The following is a 27,466-nucleotide window of genomic DNA, read 5'->3' as shown; positions in this document are numbered from 1 at the left end:
TTTTCAGCTCCATCAGGTCATTTAAGGACTTCTCTACACTCGTTATTCTAGTTCGCCATTTGTCTAATCTTTTTTCAAGGTTTTTAGCTTCTTTGTGATGGGTTCGAACTTTTTCCTTTAGCTCGGAGAAGTTTGATCATCTGAAGACTTCTCTCAACTTGTCAAAGTCATTCTCCGTCCAGCCTTGTTCCGTTGCTGGCGAGGACCTGCGTTCCTTTGGAGGGGGAGAGGCACACTGATTTTTAGAATTTTCAGCTTTTGTGCTCTGTTTTTTCCCCATCTTTGTGGTTTTGTCTACCTTTGGTCTTTGATGATGGTGATGTACAGATGGGGTGAGTTTGAAGTTCTGTCAGTTTTTGCTTGATGCATTTTGATGCTTTGTTGTTAGGCACCTACATGTACAGATCGCTATGTCATCTTGTAATATTGAGTCCTTTATTATATGAGGCTTCTCTTTATCCCTGATAACTTTCTTGCTCTGAAGTCTGTTCTGTCTGAAATTAATATAGTTACTCCTGCTTTCTTTTGATTAGTGTTAGCATGGTATATCTTTTTACTTTTAGTCTATATTTGTCTTTATAGTGGCTTTCTTGTAGACAATATATATGTTTTTAGCTCCACTCTGACAATCTCTTTTAATTGGTTTATTTATAATACTTATTTTTAAAGCGATTATTAATATAGTTGAATTAATATCTGCTATATTCTTTACTGTTTTCCATTTCTGTCTGCTGTATTCTGTTTTCTGTTTTTGCCCTTGTTCTTTGTTCCTGTTTTTGTCTTTTATACTTTTTCTGCCTTTTCTGGTTTTAATTGAGCATTTTATATGATTCCCTTCTCTCTCCTTTCTTAACATATCAATTATGCTTCTTTTTTTAACTTTTTAACTTTTTAGTGATTGCTATAGAGTTTACACTATACATTTGTAGTTAATCCAAGTTACAAGTCCACTTTCAAATTACACTATACCAGCTGGGTGCAGTGGCTAACACCTATAATCCCAGCACTTTGGGAGGCAGAGGCTGGCAGATCTGTTGAGCCCAGGAGTTCAAGACCAGCCTGGGCAACATGGTGAAACCTTGTTTCTACAAGAAACACAAAAGTTAGCTAGGCATGATGGTGCATCCCCATGGTCCCAGCGACTTGGGGAGGTTGAGGCTGCAGTGGGCTATGATTGCGCCACTGCACTCCAGCCTGGGTGACAAAGTGAGACCTGTCTCAAAAAAAAATTATACTGTACTGCTTATATATTACTGCTTGCAGTAACAAAGTATTCCTAATCCCTCCTTTCCATCCTTTGTATCATTGCTGTCATTCATTTCATTTATTTTAGGTATATATAAGCCTATATATATATGAATATGAGCATACATATTCAAATACATTGCTGCTATTATTAAACTATATTCTGTTAAACCAATTATGACTAAGAAAAATAAAAGTTTAATTTACCCTCACTTATTCATTCTGCATACTCTTCCTTTTATCATGTAGATCCAAGTTTATGACATATATGTTTTTCTTCTCTCTGAAGAACTTGTTTTAACATTTCTTGAAAGGTAGGTCTACAGGCTGCAAATTCCCTCAATTTTTCTTTGCCTGAGGAAGTCTTATTTCTTTTTCACTTTTGAAGGATAATCTCACAGGGTACAGAATTCTAGGTGTGTGGTATTTTTTTTTCCTCTCTCAATACTTTAAATATTTCACTCTACTCTCTTCTTGCTTATGTAATTTCTTAGACATCAGAAGTAAATTTTATCTTTGCTACTCTGTAGGTAAGATTTTTTTTCCTCTGGCTTCTGTGAAGAATTTTTCTTTCCCCTTGATTTTCCAAGTTTAAATACGATGCTGCACCTAGGTGTAGTTTTTTGACATTTACCCTGCTTGGTGTTCACTGAGCTTCCTGGATCTGGGTTTATGACTGACATTAAGTTGGAGAAATTCTCAAGTTATTATTGCTTCAAATATTGCTTCTGTTCCTTTTTCTCTTTCTTCTTCTTTTGGTGTTCCCATTACATGTATTTACATCTTTCGTGGTAGTCCCACAGTTTTTGCATATTCTGTTTGAACATAAGTCTTTTTTCTCTTTGCTTTTCTGTTTTGGAGGTTTCTATTGAGATATCCTGAAGCTCAGAGATTCTTTCCTCGGCTGTGTCTTGTCTGTGAATGAGCCTATCAAAGACATTTTAAAATTTCTGTTCCAGTGTTTTTTTAACTCTAGCATTTTTTCTTATTTTTTCCTAGAATTTCCATCTCTCTACATACATTGTCCATCTGTTCTTACATGTTGTCTACTTTTTCCATTAGAGCCCCATAGCATATTAACCATAGTTGTTTTAAATTCCTTGTCTGATAATTCTAGCATCTCTGCCACATCTGACTCTGGTGCTTATTCTGTTCTGGTGCTTATTCTGTTCTGATGCTTGTTCAGTCTCTTTAGACTATGTTTTTTGTCTTGTAATTTTTTGTTGAAATCTGAACATATGCTCGGTAAAAGGAACTCTGGTAAACAGGCCTTTAGTGGTACGGTGGTAAGGTGTGGGGGAAGGGGAGGCACTCCATTGTCCCATCATTAGGTTTCAGTATTTTGCTGAGCCTGTGGCCCTGGATTGTGAACTTCACTAGTGTTTTTCAGTCCCTTCCCTTAGGTGGAACAGTATGACCTTCCAAGGAGCCAGAGTTGGCTATTTTTCTTCTCCCAGGTAGGTTAGGCGTTGGTAAAATAGTTTCTACTGAGGGCAGGCCTTTTAAAGAAGAACAGAATGTTTTGGTGTGTTTCAAATAATTGTTTTCCTCTCCCCCTCCGTAAAGCAAGAGGATGTTTTTCTCTATTATTCACTGTGAGGACCTGGTAGAGCTCTTGGAAATAAAACTCACAAAAGTAGGGGAGTTCCCCATAAGACTGGTTTCTCCTGGAGTTTTTAACTCTTAGACTTGTCCACACTGAGCTTCCAGCAATTCAATTCAGGTTTTCCTACACTGGCACTAGATCCCATCAGTCAGCTGTAATTATCTGTCTCTCTCCAGTGGGACACCAGGAATGGGGAGGGGAGCATTTTTCCTGTGACTTCATGTCTCTGATGATGCTAAAAAGAATTGTTGATTTTCAGTTTGTTTGGCATTTTACTTGTTGTTAGATCAAAGTGGTGACTTCAAACCTTTATATGCTGCACCAGAAACTGGAAGACCCAGAACTTGTTTTTTGTTTTTTTGTTTTTGTTCCAGAACTTTTTAAAATTTTCAAACAGCAACTTTGTACCCATTAAACAGTAATTCCCCATTCCTCCTTCCACTACCCCTGGTAACCTTTAATCCACTTCCTCTATGAATTTGCCAGTTCTAGGAACCTCGAATAAGTGGAATCATAAAATATGTGTCCTTTTGTGCCTATTTTACTTAGCATGTTTTCAAGATCCATTCATGTTGTAGCATACCTCAGAACTTCATTCCTTTTTTTTTTTTTTTTGAGATGGAGTCTCGCTCTGTCGCCCAGGCTGGAGTGCAGTGGCGCAGTCTCAGCTCACTGCAAGCTCCGCCTCCTGGGTTCACGCCATTCTCCTGCCTCAGCCTCTCTGAGTAGCTGGGACTACAGGCGCCCGCCACCACGCCCAGCTAATTTTTTGTATTTTTAGTAGAGATGGGGTTTCACCGTGGTCTTGATCTCCCGACCTCGTGATCCACCCGCCTCAGCCTCCCAAAGTGCTGGAATTACAAGCGTGAGCCACTGCGCCCGGCCACTTCATTCCTTTTTAAAGCTGAATAATAATCCGTTGCAAGTATATACCTCATTTTGTTTACCCATTCATCTGTGGCTGGAAATTGGGTTGTTTCTGCCTTTTGGTTCTTGTAAACAATGTTGCAGTGAACATTGGCATACAAATATCTATTTAAATCCCTGTTTTCAATTTAGCTATATAGCTAGGAGTGGAATCGCTGGGATCATATGGTAATTGTATATTTAGCTTTCTGAGAAGTTGTAAGGATGTTTTCTACAGCAACCGCATCATTTTATATTTCCACCAGCAATGCCTAAGAGTTGCAATTTTTCCACATCTTTGCCAACACTTGTTATTTTCTGTTTTAAAAAAAAAATTATAGCCATAGTAGTAGGCGTGAAATGATATTTCGTTGTGGTTTTGACTTGTATTTCCCTTCTAATGATATTGAGCATCTTTTCATGTGCTTATTGCCCATTTGTATATACTCTTTGGAGAGATGTCTTATTTTCTCTAGTAGTAATTTAAATCAATTTAAGTAAAATTTACTTTGTTAGTGTCAAACTAAATTAAAGCAATGTTTCAGCTCTATATGTATGAACAATGTGGTCATATACGTCCTGACACTGCGATTCTCCAAGAAACAATAGCAGCTTTTAAGTCCAACAGAAAGGGAATTTTTATTTGATCTCATAATTCAGTGTAATTAGCCTAAACTTTCTTTTCGTAGAAATTTTTTAAAACCTTATAAACATTGATTTCTCTATATACTGATGTTTCCCATTTCCCTGTACTTAATGACTGTTGCCTTAATCTGTTCCTCAGAGTTCTAGTATATAAGATTTTTCTAAGTAGCAGGCTTATATTCTAGTTTCATTTTAGTATCACTTTATTTTTGATAGGTTAACTGTTTAAACTTAATCATAGAAGCCAGTTGTCTTATACCAGTTGTCCTTGATAAAAAATCACTTTCTGTATTGGTATTTTTTCTCCTGAATTTAATAAATTCCACATTAGTGGTAATAAGTTGAGGCTAGAACATGTGTCCTATTATAAATGAACAATTGGATATCATTAGGTTGTCCCCCCTGTCCTTTGTACATATATCTTTAGGTGTGTTAATCCATTCAGTAGACACATTAATGAGCACTGGTTGATGTGTAATATTGGAGGAAGTAAGGCTTGTTGACCTCAGCAAGGAGTTTAATACCTCTAATTAAATTAGATAGTCGACAGTCAGTATAAAGAAATAGCCATGCCTCTGGCAAGCTAGAATTATTTATGACTCTGGTCCTTTGCTTTAAACTTGGTAGGGTAAAATCATTTATATCCATTTTATAGAAACTAATTTTAGTTCTGACTTTTTATTTAAAATATGTGATTTGTAAATTATTTTCAAACATTTTATTTTCTCAGAATGAGAAGTAAATATCCTTGAACCTATTTAAATGTAGCATTTATATTTCTTGTGAAGAGAAGCTTTTTCAAGGCTCAAGACAGTAGCAGCAGAATATTTACAACATAGACTATACTTCTTGAGCAAATTAGCCAAACATTCAGTTTAGCTAAGTTTCTCTTAGAAATGTTACACCACCATATAAAAATCCTGATATAACCCCAGTCCAAACAATCTGTTCTATAAATTATCTCTTCCTGAGGAAGATTGATGGAAAATGGTTAAAAATAATTTCCACTTAACTGAGTGTATTCACCCCTAAAAATCAAAAGTGCTGCAAGCATTGGTATAAAGTGTTCATAGGAGCCTCTCTCATTTCCTCTGTGTCCTTGTTCTAGCCACTTGCTGATACTCTGCTTCATAGGTAGCTGAATCATCCTTTTAGGAGTTTGATGAAGATCAAGTTGAGATAATTGTAACATACTTAGTTGAACTCTCTAGTCTATCTTTCATTTCCTGGACCCCCCAAAATAGGGGGAAAGAAGCACTTTATTTAAGTCCATTTCCTCTGAAATACTATTAGTGTAACGGAAAGTGTTTCATTTTCTGTCTTGAAATTTGGTCACAATAGTTGTGCAAATAAATGAACCTTGTGGTGCTGCTTGGTCTGATTTTTTATTTTAAATCTGTTTTTCTTTATTTTACACAGAAATATAAGATATTTTCCAAAGAACTATATGCTAAATATAGTCTGGAAAATGAATTTGTTCAAAAAACAAATATAAGGAATAATTTTTAAATTTTTTTATTATTTTAGTAAAAGTGAAGTTAGGGTTATAGTTAATAAGTGCTGTGAAATTATGCTCATTGTTTGAGCCCCAAATATAACAACCTTATAGGAGAAATTCTGCCCCTAACTCCAGTTTTTATGACAAGAATAGAGGATTGAGAAAACAGAAAATATAAATGGTTCAGTGCAAGTTTATCTCACCACAGTAAATGTTATGTGGGTGAGATAGCAGAGGCCTCTCATTGTATAGGAAATAAAATTCTTTTTTTTTTTTTTGAGATGGAGTCTCACTATGTCACCACACTGGAGTGCAATGGCGCAATCTCTGTTCACTGCAACCTCCACCTCTTGGGTTCAAGTGATTCTCCTGACTCAGCCTCCCAGGTAGCTGAGACTACAGGCGTGCATCACCTTTTAGTAGAGGCAAGGTTTCACCATGTTGGCCAGGATGGTCTCGATCTCTTGACCTCATGATCTGTCCGCCTCAGCCTCCCAAAGTGCTGGGACCACAGGCGTGAGCCACTGTGCCCGGCCGGGAATAAAATTCTAATTCCTCACTATGGCACTACGCGATTTGGCCCCACCAGCCTGCCTGCCTCTAGGTCTCATCTCCTGTCTTTTTCCTTTTCATTTACCATAATCTGGCCTCACTGACTGTCATTCTAACCTTCCAACATGTCAAACTCATTCACATCTTAAGGGCTCTGTACACTTACTACTCTCTCAGTTTGAAATGTTTTTTCTCCACATTATCAGGTTTCCTCATTCTAATTGTTCTGTTCTTAAACTCACATGAGAGTTTCTCAGAAAGGCCTTTTTAGACCATCCTAGCTAAATAAGCCCCCTTCTACTCAGGAATTTTATCACATTACCCTCTATTATTTTCTTTATAGATTTATCAGCGTGTAAGTTTACCTTGTTTATTTTTGTATATGTTTATCTGACTCCTTCCACTAGAATATCAAGGTCATGAGAACAAAGATTTTGTCTCTTTTGCTTACTGCTGTATCTCCAGCACCTAGTACCAGGCCTGTTAGCATTTAACAAATGTTTGTTCAGTGAATTACCACAGCTACCATAGCCACAAATCAAAAGAACTATCTATAGACACCTTTGTCTTTATCAAAGTGACATACTTAAATAAATGCCATAACTGCAGATAATTCTATTTTTATGCTATGTACTAGGTAATGATAGGAAAAAAATGCAAGGTAAGTATTGTTATATTATCTTTTTAATAGTCACCAGTATTTATTGAATGCCCACTCTGCAAAGGCATAGTATTGGGTGCTGTGCCTGTTGTTTTCAAGAAACTTTTCCTGATTGCTAAAAATGAATAATCTAAACAGTAAGTGAATGTAGGAAAATATGTATGACTATTAGAAGGTATATTAAAGCATGTTTTCTCACATGATTGAGGGGTATATCATAGAGTGTGTTTTACTAAGTGTGAGTGCCTGAAAGATGAGGGAAAGAATGGGGACTTGGGGCAGTAAGAATACTAAGTTACAGTTTCTACACATATACCCCTATCTCCTGAAGTAACTGCCTAACCTAATTAACTTCTGTGTGTTCTTCAGCTTTTAGTTCAAGAGCTGTTATAGATCCATGTCCTTTGTTATTTGTATTCAGAAAAGTATATTTAGAGCATCATTTGTATTTTTAAATTATTTATTTATTATATAGTTATTTTACTCTGTCTCCTCCACTGTACACAAAGCTTTGCTAGCAGAGACCATGTCTGGTTTTATTCATTGTTGCATCTGCAAAAGCTAGCATTTGGTTGGCTCTCAATATTTGGTTATGAATGAAAGAAGGTGGATATGGAGGAGGGAAGGAAGAGAAAAAAGACTTTTTAAGACCTCATGAATTGGTATGTATGGTATGTAGGATGAGTAGCATGTGATCTAGGACAGCAGTAGAGGAATAGGAAGGAAAGTACAAAAAAGGAATATACTTTTTTAAAAAAATGAAGAGCTCATTAGAGATGTAGTAAGGAAAACAGAGTAATCAAAAAAGACTAAAAGACTATCAGGTTTTAATCCTGAGTGATTATAATTAGTTGTTAGGTACTTTGAACAGAAATGGAGAAGTCAGGAAGATAAGCTGATTTAGTGAGAGACATAATACAATTACTTTATAAGAATTCTAGTCTCCAGCCCCAGATGAATGATATTATATGGCACTGAGGAAATCTAGAATTGACTCTGGAATTCCTGTTGGTAATCATGAAGAATGAGTGCATTGCCATAAGATGAATGTCTTAGTCCATTCAGGCTGATATAACAAAAATACCATAGACTGAATGGCTTATAAACCACAGAAGTTTATTTCTCACAGTTCTGGGGGCTGAGAAATCTAAGATCAAGATGCTGACAGATTCATTGTCTGATGAGGGACCACTCCCTTGTTCACAGATGACCATCTTCTCATTGTAACCTTATATATAATAGCAGAAGAGTCAAGTAAGCTCTCTGGGGTCTCTTTTATAAGGACACTAATCCCTTATAAAGGAGCCCTCATAACCTAATCACCTCCCAGAGTTCCCTACCTTCCAATACCATCACATCGGGGGGCTAGGATTTCAGGATATGAATTTGGGGGGTGGGTGGGATGCAAACATTCAGTCTGTAGCAATGGGTGAACATCTGATTTTCACAAAAGAACATGGAGCAGGCCATAGACTATAGAAATTAACCAACATTCATGAGCTTCATGTCAGTGCCTGGCAAAATAGGATTATTAAACAGATGGTTTGTGAGCACTTAGATAATGAAGTGTAGTGATCACTAGGAGCCACCATGAGTTCACCATAACAAATCACATCAAAATAACTTAATTTGTTTTAATAGGATTACTAGATTAGGGAAAACCATGGACTGCAATAAAGCATTTAACTAAGTTGCTTGTTGTGGACAAGTTGAAGAGATGTGGTCTTAATAAGAGTTTGGTAAGTATATTCATGAGTGATTGTATAATTGTATTCATAGCACATAAATTAATTATTTAACAAGAAGCAATATAGGGAGGTGGTTACAGTATAGGTTCTAGAACCAGCCTGCCTTGGTTTGAATCCTGGCTCTGCCACTTACTATTTGTATGACCTTAGGCGAGTTACTTCATCCTTTTAAGCTTCAATTCCTCTCCTGTAAAAATAGAGATAATAATAATTATTACTACTTCATAGTATTGTTGTGGAAATTTAATGAATTGTCACAAACAGTAAGCAGTAAGCACTTGATAAATACCTTTAATAAATGTAGGGTTTTGTGGATTTTTTTAACCAGGAGGAAAGTCTGTGATGACTTGCTATAAGGCTCTTAACCAAGCCTGTCCCATTTGACATTTTTGTCCAAAATGTAAATGAAGACACTGGAATTTGAACTTAAGGATAGCCCAAATCTGACAGAGAGCCAGCACATGAATAGCAGAGTCAGGCTAACAATAGATCTTCATAAGCTTAAAGATAATCTGAACCTGGCAAGGGAAAATTATGAAATCCCTTCTTTAGTTCTAGCAGTCAGTTGTACCTGCTTAAAAGAACTTTGTAAGAAAAAGACTTAGAAGCTTGAACTGACTACAAGTTCCATTTGAGCCATCATTTTTAAAATGCAGAAAGTAATTTATTGAACAGACTGAAGGAAGAAACAGCCCCACTGTGGGTTTGCTGTATTATCCAGAGCATTTGTTGATACTGTATTATATTCCATACACAAGTTTAACAGAAACAATAGTAAACTGAGACAATAACCCAAGATAATGAATATGTTTGTAAACTGTAAGAGGAGCTAAGAAGAACACTTTTAACCTGGAAAAGGAAAGGTGAGATATATATTAGACTTCAGATAACAGAAAATATATAGAATACAGATTGGATTTATTTGGTAAGGCTCATTTTGGAAGAGCTAGCATCCGGAAGGCAGTTTTTAGCTTAGTATTAAGATGTTCTAATTATTGTAGCTCTTTAAAAATGAAATGGGGGCGAGGCGTGGTGGCTCATGCCTATAATCCCAGCACTTTGGGAGGCTGAGGTGGGCAGATCACCTGAGGTCAGGAGTTAGAGACCAGCCTGGCCAACATGGCGAAACCCCGTCTCTACTAAAAATAAAAAATTAGCTGGGCATGGTGGTGGGCGCCTGTAATCCCAGCTACTTGGGAAGCTGAGGCAAGAGAATTGCTTGAACCTGGGAGGCGGAGGTTGCAGTGAGCCAAGATTGCACCATTGCACTCCAGCCTGGGCAGCAAGAGCGAAACTCCATCTCAAAATAAATAAATAAGAAATGGGTTGATTTGTGAATTCATAAAATCCCCAACCTTAGAAGTATTCAAGCAGAGGCAGGATGTCTACTTATCAGGCATATGGTGGCACAAGCTCCTGTATCAGGTGGGAAATTAGAACTTTAAGGTCTCTTCCAGTATTAACATTCTAGTGTATTTGAGGACTTCACTTGTACACATGTTGAATTTCATTTAGCTGCTTTGTCTTCTTCAATTAATAATAGTGATCTGTAGCCTATGTTATATACCTGGAGTTCCAAAATGACTTCAGTAGCAGTTGAAAGAAATTTAGAAGAGTAGTTTGGTTGCCAGCCATTTTAACAGACCTATCCCATGTACAGAAGTCTTCTGCTCTATTTCAGAAATGAATTAGCATCTGGGTCAATAAACATGTAGGTAGGAACTTCTTCGGTGGTTTTAGAGTATAGCAAAACCTACTGATTATACAATCTTTTTTTTTTTCTTTGAGATGGAGTCTCACTGTGTCGCACAGGCTGGAGTGCAGTGGCATGATCTCAGCTCTCTGCAACTTCTGCCTCCCAGGTTCAAGGAATCCTCCCTCCTCAGCCTCCTGAGTAGCTGGGATTACAGGTGTATGCCACCACACCTGTCTGATTTTTGTATTTTTAGTAGAGACAGGGTTTCACCGTGTTGGCCAGGCTAGTCTCAAAACTCCTGACCTCAGGTAATCCGCCCACCTCAGCCTCTCAGAGTGCTCGGATTGCAAGTGTGAGCCACCACACCCTGCCCCATAGGACACAATCTTCTAAGTCCATAGAGATAAGGAATAAATCAAATCAATATTAAATAATATATAAAGTATGTCAAGCATACATATGCCTGAAATTTCTATTAACGCTTAACCATTAAAAATTGATTTTTTCAGTAGTCTTTCAAAAATTCCCAAGACACATAGCAATGATTAGCAATTTCTCAATTTGTATCTAATTACTATATAAGAGATTTTAAAGATATAAAAACACACCTCATTATGACAGCCTAAAATAAGTACTTTTTTAGCATTTGAATGTAAATGATAAGGGATTTCATGAAGCTTTTCCCTTAAAATGTTTGAACATGTTTAGAATGGCTTCGTTATGTACATGGTTCTGTGCCAGAAATCTTCATTACAACAGCTTGGCAAAAATATGTTGTTCTTTTCCATTAAACTTATTTAACAGACTTTTAATACCATACAGAAGATATTTGAACAAGCTTCAGTTATAAAATAAACGTACACTTGCCCTTTTTTCTCGTTTCTTTAGATAAGTGGGCACTAGAAATTATAGATAGTTTTGGCAAGAGTTCAAGGGTTAATGTAGCAGATAAATAAAAGGAATTTTCTGTAAATTGAGACCTGCATTATTTCAGTTGTCTTGTCTTTCCTTACCTAACTCATTTAATTTTAAAAAGTAAATACCTAAATTCTTCCTGACAGTGTGCTCAGCTTTTACTATCGTTTATTACTTCAATTATACTTGATATCACTTAGAACAATCTGCCATTTGGAAATCTCAGTATAGCCTGGAGCTTAGTATTAGATCTGGCTGCTATTGTAACATGTACAGCATATGACATTAATGTATCAAAATTAGATTGGATCATCCCTCCTGGTTAAATTTATTTCACATTTCTTTTGTATTCAGTTAACATAAGCCTATTAGGGAAGCTGACACGTGGGTATGGCTGTATAGGAAGGATATTTTTAAAGTATTTTGATTAAAAAATGAAATTATGAAGCCATGGCGTTTCTGAGTTGTGTAATCTTTTTTGCTTTTTAAAAATGTCACAAAGCCCAAGTCCCACACATTTATATTATTCAACTTGTGTATGTATATAAGGAGTTACTCCAGGATTAAGGAGTGACAGAAGAGTGGCTTTCACTAATTGAACTTAACTCCTTTCTTTGTTTAAATCATATATTAAGTTCTTTTTCCTACCCTATGTTCATCCTTAAGCCAAAATAAATGACATATTTCTGAAATAGAAATTGCCCATATATTAGCTGATAGCGTAAATATTGATGACAGTTATCCCAGGTTTACTCTTCTAAACCTTTCCACCTGCCACGTTTCTAGTTATCTGAAACTAATGGAAATCCCATGTAAGATCTGCACTAAAAGTCAACTCAAATGCTCACGGTGGCAGAATCAATAAATGTACTAGTATAATGAAATTTTATAATAAAATGCATTATTCTATAGCAGTCTCTGAAGAAAACTCAACACTAAAGGGCATTAAGTTCATTTTTTTAATACCTTATTAGAAATCCAACTTCTGAATGTTTTGTGTTTTTACAGTTTTAATTATCATAATGTTAACTCTCTCTGATTGCCAGAAACACCTTTGTAAGCAAGTACCACAAACATTTAAATAACGTCTTGAGGGTCTAACAATTCTCAAGACATTTATTTGGAAGAATTTTTGAGTTTCATGGGCAAAGAAAACCTGGAAATAAATTTGTTAAACCAAACATAATCAACTTTCTCATACTCAGTTGGGGATTATCCAATTTATGAGTCATTTACTTCTTTTTTTAAAACAATCCTTTAAAATATCTGTTAGTGGAGAATTGGTGCAGTTGCTGGTTAAGGAGAGTATTTGGGCTATAGGTGAATCTTTTTAAATCTAAGTTCTCTGTTTCCCATTGATTATTGACAATTGAAATTGTCTGGTCTTCTGCAGTGTCTCCTGATGTTTTTGAGTGTTTGTGTTTCATATGTAAAGCTGATCCAGTGCAATTTAACAATTTTTTAATTTCGTTTTTCCCCTTTTTATGTTGTATGTGACTGTATGACTGTACTCAAAGAGCTTTTAAAGCAGTATAAATTATTTTCTTGTCTTTCCAGTTGAGACATTTGGGAAATGATGAAGTGCACATTGTTTGGTCAGAGCATACTAGAGACTACAGGAGAGGAATTATTCCCACAGAATTTGGTGATGTCCTTATTGTAATATATCCAATGAAAAATCACATGTTCAGTATTCAGATAATGAAAAAACCAGAGGTAAGAACTCCTTATCTTCCATTTTAATAAGAGATTTTGGTTCTATAGGGGTTCATGGGTTTCTTTCCATGTTACAGAATAAAATTTGGAGTAGGCATCAAGTTGTGAAACTGAGGGTAAATGTAACATAGACCCTGGTAGCTACATGGATTGCCTAAGCCTGGTTCAGAAGGAGCTAAAACAGAATAAATAGCAAGACACTGTGTTCAAATGGGGGATTTGGCTAGGTAGTACCAGAGTGAAAGTTCCTTTGTACCAAGCTCAAAAAGGGCTTACCTTTTATTAAGAGAACAATTACAGTTTCCTAAAAATCACCGTAAGAATTAATCATTTACTTTAGAATAGGAATATATGATTCCTATATTTTTAGTTGATATATCTTACGAAGATTGCATGATTATTAGTCATGTCAGTAAATGAGGATTCTACAAATTGAAAAAAATAAGCCAAATGGTTCAGTTACCTATCCTATAGTTGGATGTCTTATATATACACCATAGAATTCAAACACACTATTGCAGAAATATTTTCTTCCAGGATAATAAAAGTTCAGTAGTATTTTTGGTGTGTTCCTTCCCTTTTTTAAACGGAATTATTCAGTTTCTAGAAAACCTACGTTTGACAATTGATTATGAATCTTCAGAATTCCTTGAATTGGATTAAGTTTCTCATGTATGAATTTCTTATGTGTGAATTTAGATTTCTTCAGGGTTCACCTAAACCAGAGGTCAGCAGACTATGGCCCATAGCCTGGTTTCATACAACCCACAAGCTAAGAATATTTCGGTTTTGGTTTTGGGTTTTTTTACATTTTTAAAGAGGCATTTTGTTGTTGTGTGGTGGTGGTGGTGGTGGTTTTGTTTTGGTTTTTGGTTTTTTTGAGACGGAGTCTCGCTCTCGCTCTGTTGCCCAGGCTGGAGTGTGGTGGCACAATCTCGTCTCACTGCAACCTCCGTCTCCCGGGTTCAAGCAATTCCCTGTCTCAGCCTCCTGAGTAGCTGGTACTACAGGTGCCTGCCGCCATTCCCGGCTAATTTTTCTGTTTTTAGTAGAAACAGGTTTTCACCATCTTGGTCAGGCTGGTCTGGAACTCTTGACTTCAGGTGATCTGGCCTCCCAAAGTGCTGTGATTACAGGCATGAGCCACCGCGCCCAGTCTTAGAGAGCTTAAAAAAAAAAAAAAAAATTGAAGAATATACAACAGAGAGAACATGTGACCACAAAATCTAAAATATTTACCATCTTATCCAGAGCTTATGTCCTTGCCTTCAGCCGCCATTTATGCCAACCTTATTCAAACAGAATTTCTAAGTTTTGAAACCCTGAGTGAGTCACCTCACAAAAATAACATTTAATTATCAAAACATAGATATTTTTTCTAATAAACTATGTAATAAGGGTTTTAGGTTCTGTAGTAAAGCTAGTGTCACACAAAAATAATGAAAAACTAACTTCTTGCCTGTAAGTATATATTTTTCTTTTGCTCACTCAATGGAGAAAAGGAAATTTACTTCTAGTGTTGGCTTTTTGTATACAATTGAAACTAGTAAAATTTGAAAATTGGCTAAGTGTGTAAATTATTTACTTAGTTACATGAAGCACATAGTTCTTTTGAATAGACACCCTATAAACCTTTGACATTTTTTATTGTCCTAGTATGAGTGACACATCACAGAAAAGAATTGAATTCAAATAGTATTTTTACTGAAGGAAGAACTAAAGAAGCAGCAGAAATACTTTTGGATGCAAAGTGTCTTGATTGCTCTTATTTACAATCTCTCTGTAATTTGAATGTAAAATTATGTTCTGATTTCTCAATCAGGTTCCCTTCTTTGGTCCCCTTTTTGATGGTGCTATTGTGAATGGAAAGGTTCTACCCATTATGGTTAGAGCAACAGCTATAAATGCAAGCCGTGCTCTGAAATCTTTGATTCCATTGTATCAAAACTTGTATCCTTTTTTTAACATAATGGTTTCTACTCTAATGTATGTCTACTCACAAAGGTAAATATTTCTTATGTATTGTTAAAGCCTTTTATTTTCTAGGGTTTTTTTAATTATTATTTTTTGTAGAAATGGAGTATCATTATGTTGCCCGGGCTTGTCTCAAAGTCCTGGGCTCAAGTGATTGTCCCACCTCAGTCAGCCTCCTAAAGTGCTGAGATGACAGGTGTGAGCCACTGCACCCAGCCTGATTCCCTGTTTACTGATGTATAGATGGTTCAGTTCCTCCGCAGTGTTGGAGCAGTTATGATATTTGAATGATATATTTTCTTTCACATGCTTTTTTTTTTTTTTTTTTTTTGAGATGGAGTCTCACTTTTGTCACCCAGGCTGGAGTTCAATGGCACAATCTCGGCTCACTGCAACCTCTGACTTTGGGATTCAAGCAATTCTTCTGCCTCAGCTTCCCAATTAGCTGGGATTACAGGCATCCACCACCACGCCCAGCTAATTTTTGTATTTTTAGTAGAGACGGGGTTTTACCATGTTGGCCAGGCTGGTCTCGAACTCCTGACCTCAGGTGATCCGCCCACCTCAGCCTCCCAAAGTGCTGGATTACAGACCTGAGCCACTGCACCCAGCCCTCTTTTATATACTTTTAATCAGTACTAATCTTTTGGTTAATTAGAGTCCCATTATGTGTCAGGTACTCCACAACTCTGGAGTTGCAGAAGTAATCAAAACAGTCATTGCAAATAATTCAATCTAGTTGGGGAAACATACTATGTTCAGCATACATGTTTTAATAGAGATATGGGCAGGTATTCCAGAAATACAGTAACAAGGGGTCTCTCACTCATCTGGATGGAGTGGTGTTGTCAGGAAACACTTCTGAAAAAGTGAGGATTGAACCAGTTTTGAAGGACAAGTAAGAGTTAATCAGGTGGATGAGCCTAAGAGCCTTCCAAGCAGAGGGAACAACATAATCAGAGACATGGAGGTATGAGAAGATGGGGAATGTTTAAGAGCATAACTTCCAGAGCCAGATTGCCTACACTCAAATGCTGGCCATGCTTTCTTAGCTGTGTAGCCTTGGGAAAACTATTTAACCTTTTTGAGCCTGAGTTTTCTTGTCTATAAAATGAGAATGATAATAATATCTAGCTCATGGTGTTATGACAACTAATAATGAGTCAATATGTGTAAAGCTCTTAAAACAGTGCCTGGCACACAACATATACAAAGTTTTAAATTTTAAATTGTTTTCTGATATTCCTTTCTAAAATAAATTTGTTTTTCATATAATTTTTCTATATGATTTAAAACATTTTATTTTTTATATAATAAACTGTAAATGATAGGCTTTAAAGGAAGGTTTTTAAAAATATCTTATGGTCCAGTCCACATGAAATAGATTTATTATCTTAACTTGGTAGTTTACCATGTACATTTTCTTCTTTTGATGAAAATTGACTTAAGCTATCTGATTACTCTGTAATTTCTCATGTATTCTGACACACTGAAATGGAATTGCAGGTGGATCATGGTATGTTACATTGATTAAGCTTAATGACATTTCTGTAGTATTTCTTTTTCATAGCATTTATATCTTCACTTACTTTGAACTAAAAACTCATATTTGAAGTAGTCATTTTAGTGAAATGGTAATGACTAAAATGAGCCTTGAATTGTTAACAAAAGTATAATTTGGAGACATCCACTAAATAGAGATTTATCAACTGAAAACAAATTTTGGTAGGCAAGTTCAGTGAGTAGTATGGACATGGTGAGTTTGTTTCTAAGTCACTTGTCTTTGACTGTACAGTCTGCTGATTGTTTCTGAAGATTGTTTTGAAGACTATATTGTCTGTTGATTGTTTGAAGCATTAGGAGGAACTATTCAAGAAGACCCTTGAGTTTTTGTGAACGCTGCTGAGCTCAGCCAGCAATCAGTTTCATTTCCTTTACCTTTGGGGCCTGGAATCTTGAGTTTTTTCCCCAGATGTGAATAAACTATGAGGAGATTGATTCGTGAAACCCATACTCACAGCTTACCATTTATAAGGTCCACACATACCATGTGCCTTTTTTAGGAATTACAGCTTCATTCCCTAGATACAATACCTTTTTCCTTTAAACAAAACAAGATGCTTACTGACAAATTCTCACTTTACTAGTCTACTTTTTCTAAATTTTTATTATTCTGATTTTTATCTCATTGTAATACAGGTTGAATATCCCTTCTCTGAAATTCTTGAGACCAGAAGTGTTTCAGATTTCAGATTTTTTTTGGATTTTGGAAAATTTCATTGTACTTACCAATTAATTGAACATTTCTCATCTGAATACCTGAAATCTGAAATTCTTCAATGAATGTTTCCTTTGAGTGTCATGTCAGAGCTCAAAAGTGTCAGATTTTGGAGCATTTTAGATTTCAGATTTTCAGCTTGGGGACACTCAACCTGTACTTCCATAAAAGCTTTGTAGTTTTAATCTGTTTATTGGCATATACTTTTCAGTTTGTTGTCTCCTGAATATCTCTAGAACAGTAGCTAATCTACCATGGAATATACAGGTTATTACCCATAAATTTTATCCACTCTGTTAGCTTCATCAAGGATGCTTACTCTCTGACCTTTGCCTCTTTCACAGTTCACTGTATCCTAATGTCCATTCTGAGAGTGTCCTCTGTCATTTCATTAAAGGTGCAATTGAAAGTGGAGCGTAGAGGTAGATATGGAAGAGTTTGTGCTTTCTTGTGTAAATAACTGTCTTAGGTCTTTTTGGAAAGTGGTGAGATCGATTAGGTTGTAATGCAAAACTCTATTTGCATCTTGTGTCATAAAATAGGAACTCAACTTATTGAGCAAGCACAAAGTTTCTGACATGAGGTACAACAACATTTAAGATGCACTCCTTACCAAGTAGTTTTAAAATGCAAACTCAAGAGTTTGGGGAATATGGCTTTTTTTTTTTCTACATCCCTGTTCATAGTCTTCTATTTCAGACTTCATATTACAGTAAAGGTATATAAAAGCTGGCTTTGCAGTTAGAAAGCATTAATTTTTAACTCAAGCTCTGCCTTGTGATCTTGGCCAAGTCACGGAATCTCTGAACCTCACTTTCTTCAACCGTAAAAAAGATGCTAAGAACCATCTCAGAATTGTTGTAAAGATTAAATGAGATGATGAACTTGGATGTACTTAGTAGATATAATAAGTTACATTATTTTGTGCAACAATTAATCCTGTTATGTGTAAAGATTACAGTCAATGTAAAACAAGTCTACCCAACACCAAGGAATTGCCTAATTGGATTTTTATGTTTGGTTGATTGGTAGGTTGATCGATTGGGTTGGATTTTTCAGGCCTACTTCATCATGTTTTTAATAGCCAATCTTGCTGAGATGTTAATAGATACCACATTGGAGAAAATTGATGAAAATAGTAAACATGAATACTTTATTTAAACAGAAAATCTGAAGTTTTCCACCAGCAAAATTACTTCTGGGACACAGAGTAAATACTTTAAATCAGGTAGATCGAACAAATTTTTCTTGACTTGGAATCCTGAGTTTAGAAACTGTAGGAAGTTGTTTTCCCATGCTACCTGAGTGTAGTATATATACCTAGTGTAGTATGTATATACACGCAGCAAAGGCTAATAGTATAGTATCTCTACTTAATACATACATACATATACATATATATAGTACAAATATATATATATAAAAAATGTACAAAGTTCTATATTCTAAATGTTGGGGGGAAATGACTTCATACAGGTGGATTACTTGATTTTCAAATGAACATATAATAAACTACAACTAGACATTTGTATTTTAAGGTATTGAAGTGCAGGTACATCTGTCTTAATTTTAAATAAATACTTATTTCAGAAACATAATGTATTAAATTTTAAGGTGTACATTTTTGAAATATCAGATCAAGTTCTCATTAAGGAAAAAATCAAGCATTCTAAAATTGGTCAACAATTTAGTTAACATAAATTACAACAGAAATTTAGATACAAGTAGGCTTTGGAAACCACCAGTTAATTCTTTACTCTTCATAAAAGAAATGAAGGGATAAAAAATAATAAACTTGATTATATTTGGATAATTGTACTGCTGTGTCAGTTATTTTATGCCCAATAAAAGTACTCACTAAGATTCCACAGCATAAATTGTGCTATTTATGATCATTAAATACGGTTTAAATTTTATCCTAGGAACATCTTCTGTAACCATGAATCTAATGTTGTTCACTAAATGGGGACAATATTGATTGTCATATGCTACCCAAATCGATCATGCCAGCAGCCAGAATTACAGTAATCTGTCCGTATTGATGACTGTCTTTCAAGCTGAAACCTCTCCTTCACTTCACTTGTTTCTTACATTACTTGTACTAGAAAAGCATTTTCTTACAACCTCTGATTTTGTCAGCTAGGTACTTTTTTTTTCAGGCGGGGAAGGGGTCTGGAGCTCAATTTGTTAGTTTGATCATGCAATTAGAATTGAAATGCAACACTGGGGAGGAAAACCAAGTAGATTCTGTGTAACCACTGGACCAGAGAGGTATTTCAGCTTTAATCCTAGCCATCATTTATTAGTTACCTATTGAAAGAGTGTTCATGGTTTTTTTGTTTCTGTTTTTTCAGTGGGAATTAGAATCCCAAATTATTAATTTCATGACCTCAGCCATCATGATTCTATTCCTTAAATAAAAATTTTAAAGCAATTATTTCTTTTGATCCTAAAGACAGTTTGACTATGACTTCTGAATATACAAATGTTAAATATGATACTTTTAGGTAAATACTGTTTCTTTTTTTAGTGAGATTTATTATACATAGAAATTTGCAGAATTTACAATATATAATCATGTTGTAGTAGTGAGGGTTCTCAGAGAAACAGAACCAATAGGATGTATATATAAAGGGAAAGAAAAGAGATTTGTTTTAAGGAATTTGTTCGTGTAGTTGTGGGGGCTGGCAAGTTCGAAATCTGTAGGAGGCTCAGGGAAGAGTTGATGTTGCAGTCTGAGTCTGAAGGCAGAATTCTCTCCTTCCTCAGGGGACCTCAGTGTTTTCTCTTAAAGTATTTAACTGATTGGATGAGGCCCACCCACATTATAGAGGGTAATCTGCTTTACCCAAAGTCTATTGATTTAAATGGTAATCAAATCTAAAATATAACAGTATAAATATAACAGTATTATACAGTAATTAAGAGTATAATATATGTTATATATTACATTAATATTGTAAAATATAACAGTAACATCTAGACTGATGTTTGACCAAAAACTAGGTCCCATGACCCAGCCAAGTTTACATAAAATTAACCAACATATCCTGTTTTTCTTTTCTGTTTATCCTTATTACAAATTATAATTTGAGAAAAGTACATAAATCATAAATGTACTAGGTAATGAATTATTACAGTTTAACTATCAACAAGTCAAGAAATAGAATTGTAGTTTTTCTTCCTTCAAAAATATTTATTGATCACTTACACAGTAAAGATTTTGAGAGGGATACAAAGACAAATCAGATAGTAATCCTATCCTCATAAGCTTATAATTTAACAAGGAGAGAATAATATGTACATTACTAATTATAATAGAAGATTAAATGAAAATGTCCTGGTAGAGTTATAGATAAAATGCTATAAGAGTTCCAAGGGCGAAGAAATTACCTTGGAGTAAGAAGATCAGGAAAGAGTGTTTAGAAAATCTGGGCCTCAAAAGGTGGGGTTTGAGTAGATGGAATGTAACATGTCTGTTATAATTCTTGTAATTTATAGTCTTAAGGCTTTGTATGCATATATCCATATTATAGAAGTATAATATTCTGAAATATACAGTATGGGAGATATTATATAATTAAATGGCATTTTAAAAAAATACTTTATTCCTCGATTTAGAATATTCTTTCCTACCACAACTAGTATTATTTGATTTCTTCTAATCTGTTTAGATTTGACTTTTTCTTAAATACCAGAATTGGGTTTCTATTTAACTTGATCAGGGAGATTACCAGAAGTCAGTGATTATTCTTCAATTAGTTACAGTTTATTCTCCCTCAAGCTCTGCTACTCAAATGTACAATACCTGTTGCAAAGTAGGAAAGCCAAAACTAAGTGGAATGGAATTGATTGGTTCTGCTAATGCAGTTGCCTTTTGTTATAATAAAACATTATAAAACCTCTTGGGGGGGTCTGTCAGTATTGTTGCCATTTCACGTTAGAAGAAAATGAGTTTATTGAGAAACTATATAATTTTATGTATCTACTGTCTTGTAGATTATTTTCTCAGAAGATAACGTCAATAAGTATGGGTTATCCTTAATTTAATGTGTAAAAAGAGGATAATAGTACCAAATTCAGGATGATGTAAGGATTAAGTAAAATTATCCAAATGAAGCACTAGGTAACCTATCTGTCATGTAGCAAGAGTTCAGAAAATGGTAGCTACATTAATGATGCTATCATTATTATCATCTACATTGACACTTGGGATATTCTTCTTTTTTTTTTTTTTTTGAGACGGAGTCTCGCTCTGTCGCCCAGGCTGGAGTGCAGTGGCGCAGTCTCGGCTCACTGCAAGCTCCGCCTCCCAGGTTCACGCCATTCTCCTGCCTTAGCCTCTCCGAGTAGCTGGGACTACAGGCGCCCGCCACCATGCCCGGCTAATTTTTTGTATTTTTAGTAGAGATGGGGTTTCACTGTGGTCTCGATCTCCTGACCTCGTGATCCGCCCGCCTCGGCCTCCCAAAGTGCTGGGATTACAAGCGTGAGCCACCGCGCCCTGCCGACACTTGGGATATTCTTCCAAAATGCAAACCTAAGTACAGACAGTCCCTAGTTTAGGATGGTTCAGCTTTATGATGGTACAAAAGCAATATACCGTTCAGTAGAAATCGTACTTAGAATTTTGAATTTTGATTCAAAATTCAGGAGAATTGCTTGAACCTGGGAGGCAGAGGTTGCACTGAGCCGAGATCATACCATTGCACTCCAGCCTGGGCGACAAGAGTGAAACTCCATCTCAAAAAAATATAGGCTTTGCATTAGATGATTTTACCCAACTGCAGGCTAATGTAAGTGTTCCAAAAACTTTTTTTTTTTTTTTTTTTTTGAGACGAAGTCTCGCTCTGTCGCCCAGGCTGGAGTGCAGTGGCGCAATCTCGGCTCACTGCAAGCTCCGCCTCCAGGGTTCACGCCATTCTCCTGCCTCAGCCTCTCCAAGTAGCTGGGACTACAGGCGCCCACCACCACGCCCGGCTAATTTTTTGTATTTTTAGTAGAGACGGGGTTTCACCGTGGTCTCGGTCTCCTGACCTCGTGATCCGCCTGTCTCGGCCTCCCAAAGTGCTAGGATTACAGGTGTGAGCCACCGTGCCCAGCCTCCAACAACATTTAAAGTGGGCTATAAGGTTATATTCCTTATAACTCTGGTGAGTTATAATGTTCAGTAAGTTAGGTGTGTTGAATGCATTTTCAACTTATGATGAGTATTTTGGAATGTAAGCCCATCGTAAGTCAAGAAACATCTGTATACTAAAAGATTTATGATGGCTCTTAACTGCTTATTGAAACAAGTCTAAATTTTTTGATGACCTGGAAGCGATTATTTTTACCTTACCCTCCCTACCCTTATATTTCTCAATGCAGTTTTGTCAAATATACCTGTACTCCTCCCCAGCTCCATCCCCCATCTTTACCCTCATCTCCTACCACACTGACGCCCAAGGCACGTTATGTGTCCAGCTAAGTCATATTCATTATTCCGGAATGCTCTTCTTTTTCAGGCCCATGTTGTTACCCCAGTAATGCCCATCTCTACTTTTTCTACCTAACATACTTATTATTCATGACCGAAATATCCTTTTTTTAAAAAAAAAAACAAAAACCTCCTTTACTATGCAAAACTATTGTTTACACTGCCTCAAAACATTTTGTTATAGTACTTACTGTGTGTGTATATATTAGCAAGTCTTACTTACCCTCCTTGTTTCACTAACTTCCAGCACAGTGCCTAGCCTATGGTAGATGGCTAGTAATTTATTCTAATTTGAACAAAGTGGATGTATTTATTATCTATATTTTTGAAGTTTAGATTTAGCATGGATTCTTTTTTTTTTTGAAACAGAGTCTCGCTCTATTGCCCAGGCTGGAGTGCAGTGGTGCTATCTTAGCTCACTGCAAGCTCCACCTCCTGGGTTCAAGCAGTTCTCCTGCCTCAGCCTTCCGAGTCTCTGGGACTACAGGCGCGTGCCACCACGCCCAGCTAATTTTTTGTATTTTTAGTAGAGACGGGGTTTCACCGAGTTAGCCAGGATGGTCTCGATCTCCTGACCTCGTGATCCGCCCACCTCGGCCTCCCAAAGTGCTGGGATTAGAGGCGTGAGCCACTACGCCCAGCCATGGATGATGTGTATTAGACTAGGCTACAACTCTTAAGAGTTTGCTGGGTAGGTAAGAAGAGGAAACCTAGGATTGGTGAAAATTGCCTCTGATACATGAATAAGCCAGGCTAGCACACATACAAGGGTTTTTTATTTTGACTGCTTAATCAGTAGTGTATTTTTATTAGAGGTCATTATAGTTTACTGAAGATAATTTTCAGACATCATTCATTAATGAGGGTTTTCACTTCATTTGGGGTTGGGAGATCTCTTAGGGAGAAAAATGAGCTAAGACATCTCTGACTTGATGGCAGTGGCAGATGGCTTGGGGAGGATACATCTTGGTGTCCCCTCCAAGAAGGAGGCAGCATGAGGCTGAGCCCTGAAGGCTCACACTTCCTGCTGTAAGGCAAGGAAAGTGGTAGCAACAGGAGGGCAGTAGGGGGAAGCAATGGAAGTCTAGATGCTGATGAGGTTTCCAATTTTGCTGCTTTCACATTTGTACTACCTATGTTAGTGAGTCCATTAGGAGCTCTCAAAATTTTGTGCCGTTTGTTCTTCATGCTTTCTACAAAGGTCTTAAATATCATGGACAAATTGATTAGTTGTTAAGTCAAATTGATTTTTAACTAAGATATATAGTTATGATCATTCTCTTCAAAAGAAGAGAATTCTTCAAATAAAATGTCTCACCAGCTAAGTGATCCAGGTTTGGTGGTCTTTGAAAAGCTCACAGCCATTGTGCTACTGGTACTAAGCATTGTAGTGGGATCTCTCCAAGAGCAGACAAACATTCTTCTTTACCTAACAATCTGCTCCATAATTGAAGGATTTAAATCTCCTGTATTCAGCCAGCCGCGGTGGCTCACACCTGTAATACCAGCACTTTGGGAGGTCAAGGCGGGCAGATCACTTGAGGCCAGGAGTTCAAGACAAGCCTGGGCTATATAGTGAAACCCTGTCTCTACTGAAAATACAAAAAATTAGCCAGGCATGATGGCACACGCCTGTAATCGCAGCTACTCAGGAGGCTTGAGGCATGAGAATTGCTTGAACCCAGAGGTTGCAGTGAGCCCAGATTGCGCCACTGCACTCCAGCCTGGGCAACAGAGTAAGACTCTGTCTCCAAAAAAAAAAAAAAAATCCTGTATTAAAGACATGACATTACAATTAAAGAATTTTTTGCTGTGCTTACACATACCCTTGTCATGGATTTTGCTGCCAAGACTTGTAGTCTTTGTAGTATGTGTATACAGAGTAATTATTTAAACAGGGGCCCCATATATGTTCCACACTTCTACAGTGACTCTAATATATTTTTGATTATGTCAGTTTTAATTTATTTAGCTATTCTTTTCAAAAATGGCAGTATATGCCTGTTGATGATGTTACTGTATTTTTTTTTTTTTGGAGACAGAGTTTTGCTCTTTCCCCCAGGCTGGAGTGCAGTGGCGCTGTCTTGGCTCACTGCAACCTCCACCTTCCAGTTTCAAGCGATCCTTCTGCCTCAGCCTCCCAAGTAGCTGGGATTACAGGTGCCTGCCACCACGCCCAGCTAATTTTGTATTTTTAGTAGTGACAGGGTTTCACCATGTTGGCCAGGCTGGTCACAAACTTCTGACCTCGTGATCCATCTGCCTTGGCCTCCCAAAGTGCTGGGATTACAGGTGTGAGCCACCGCACCCTGCTGATGTTACTGTATTTCAAAGGTACTGCATACCTTTAAAGATGGTAGTTTTGGTCTAGCAAATCCTTGTCCTTTCAAAAAGCAATAATTGTGAATCTCTGATATGTAATAACTTTGTGATAATAGTAAACAAAGTTTATTCTGTCTGAAAATAGCATTGTCTCTTAATGGTCTCTAGAGAGAGTCTTTAAGGTTTTACTAATATTGACCAATAATTACTTACAGTTAAACTGTGGGAGCTCACAAAAATGACTTCAGTACATGGCCAACTTCTATTTCTGTTAACATTGTTTTAATTCTAGAGATATTTTCAATTTTTATCTTCTACCAAGAACTTAATGCACTAATGATAAACTTAAGCAATTTGGGATCATTCAGCAATAGTGATATAGACCAAGTAGGATGGTAAAGGTGATTAATTTTAAGTGGGAGAGGATAGTAGGGTGAGAGGATGGGATGGAAATTAGAGGAATGGCTTTACTATGGAAGAATTCTGCTAATATTTCAAAGACACATGGATCTTTTCTAGGCAGATATGGCCAGGGAAGAATTTTTTAGGGGTAAGAAGTGGGCATGGAGGCATAAAAATGTGATATGGTCAAGAGATAAAAGGTGTTCAGTACTGCTGGATGATATAAAGGGAAGAGCAGTGGCAGATAAAGATCAAGAAGTAGTTCAAAACCAGATAATACAGTCCAGCAGAAAGAAAATAAACATAAATGTGGTTTTCTAATGCTACTGATTGTTTTATGGCAGCCAGTGTCTAAGGTAGAGTTCCTTCTGCTTTTGTGTGTTTTTTGCCTGTTGAGTAGCAAAACAATTACAGCTTGAATTTCTTATTTTTCATTTTCTAGCAAAGCCTTTCCAAAATGTTTATTGATCATTATTTTCATAAAGTCTTTTTTATGATAATTAGTTGAGCAATAATTGCCAGGCTAATAGCCAGTAGTGCATTTTCTCAGTGAGACTAAGAAGGTCTCTAAGTGTTTGATAATATTTATACATATGTATCATTTTTAAAAGAGCATCTGAGGTTTTCATATTTCTTATGATAGACTCATGATAGACTCTTCATTCTTGCACAATCCTTTACACTTTTCCTATGAGATACTTTTATACAATTAATGAGTTTTTACACATTATTACACTTTTACACGTTATTGATGAATAAAGTACTTTTGTCCTAGTCTTATAATACATTGGCTTCATGGCAACAATGACAAAAATACCAAAAGAAAGCATTACCACCATCTTATCTGTTTTGTCAAGTTGAGTGTAACAGTATGGTCCACATATGCCAATCTGGACAATTGGGTCATCACAGTGCACGAGAAGAAAGAGAACTCCATCAGGGCATGGACAAAGTACAGTATTCCCTAAAAACAACCAAACTTGAAGTTTGCTTCTATCTTTATCAACTTCTCACCTGTGCTGGAATAGGGATTTTTTTTTTTTTCTGTATTAAAACCCTATGATGTTGCAGTTAGTGATGACTGTGCACCGCTCCACTCACATTATTGTTCACCACACCTACTACATAATGTACGAGTTTTATTCTACTCTTTGTTTAAATATGAAAATAACTGTAGATTCAGATGCTATTTCGGGATTTCAAAGAGCAAAGAAAAAAGGATGTAAAGCAGAAATTAGTCTTTAAACGTATTTGACATAGGAATTGAAGTGGTTTTCATTCATTCTTTTCATTGACTAAACATAGGCCTTTTGATACTAAATTTTTAATAATAATTGAATTAAAATTAAACTATGGGTCGCAAATCTATCCATTTTCTTCTAACTGCTCTTCCTCTCAAACGCTAGAATAGAGCCTATTTAAATCTTAACTTTTGCTTGCCAAACCACTGTTACCATCCATCTGTTCATGCCAATTGTAAAGAAGGTTCAGTTTTTAGTGAAGCTTTGCATTTCACATAAGGTATGTGAAGTGAAATTTCACAAGGGACATGATGGATCCTGATTCTTAGTGATAAACCTTTGGGGCCATCAGGGTTGGCATATGGTCCAGTATGATATGAAGGCTTGGGTTCCCTGGCTTCACTTCTTTGGCGTGAAGCTGATAAAACCTGGCTCTTGAGTATTATTTCACTGGACACCAATCATGGGCAGCAGGAACTGCCCATTTAACTCTCTGTGGGAAGGAAGCCCAGAGAGCATTCACAATGGTACCATTGTCGAGTTGCAAACTGCTCTGAACAGCTTGACAGCACTAGGGAGGAG

The 27,466-nt window shown here is 36.4% G+C and overlaps 1 protein-coding gene across 18 annotated transcripts in view; it reads left to right on the top strand.

Annotated features, from left to right (window-relative positions):
* The window catches only part of RALGAPA1 (Ral GTPase activating protein catalytic alpha subunit 1), a 219,588-nt gene that overhangs the window by 171,887 nt on the left and 20,235 nt on the right, over positions 1-27,466 (top strand). For all 18 annotated transcript variants that reach the window (XM_030813587.1, XM_030813603.1, XM_030813555.1 and 15 more), the window contains 2 exons: positions 13,030-13,188; positions 15,011-15,138. In XM_030813587.1, the coding sequence (XP_030669447.1) occupies positions 13,030-13,188; positions 15,011-15,138 (287 nt within the window). The remainder of the gene's footprint in view (positions 1-13,029; positions 13,189-15,010; positions 15,139-27,466) is intronic.

This window comes from Nomascus leucogenys, chromosome 1a (genome assembly GCF_006542625.1).
Source record: "Nomascus leucogenys isolate Asia chromosome 1a, Asia_NLE_v1, whole genome shotgun sequence".
NCBI classification, from domain to species: domain Eukaryota; kingdom Metazoa; phylum Chordata; class Mammalia; order Primates; family Hylobatidae; genus Nomascus; species Nomascus leucogenys.
The sequence above is the reverse complement of the archived record's forward strand: the minus strand, read 5'-3'. Positions and strand labels throughout refer to the sequence as shown.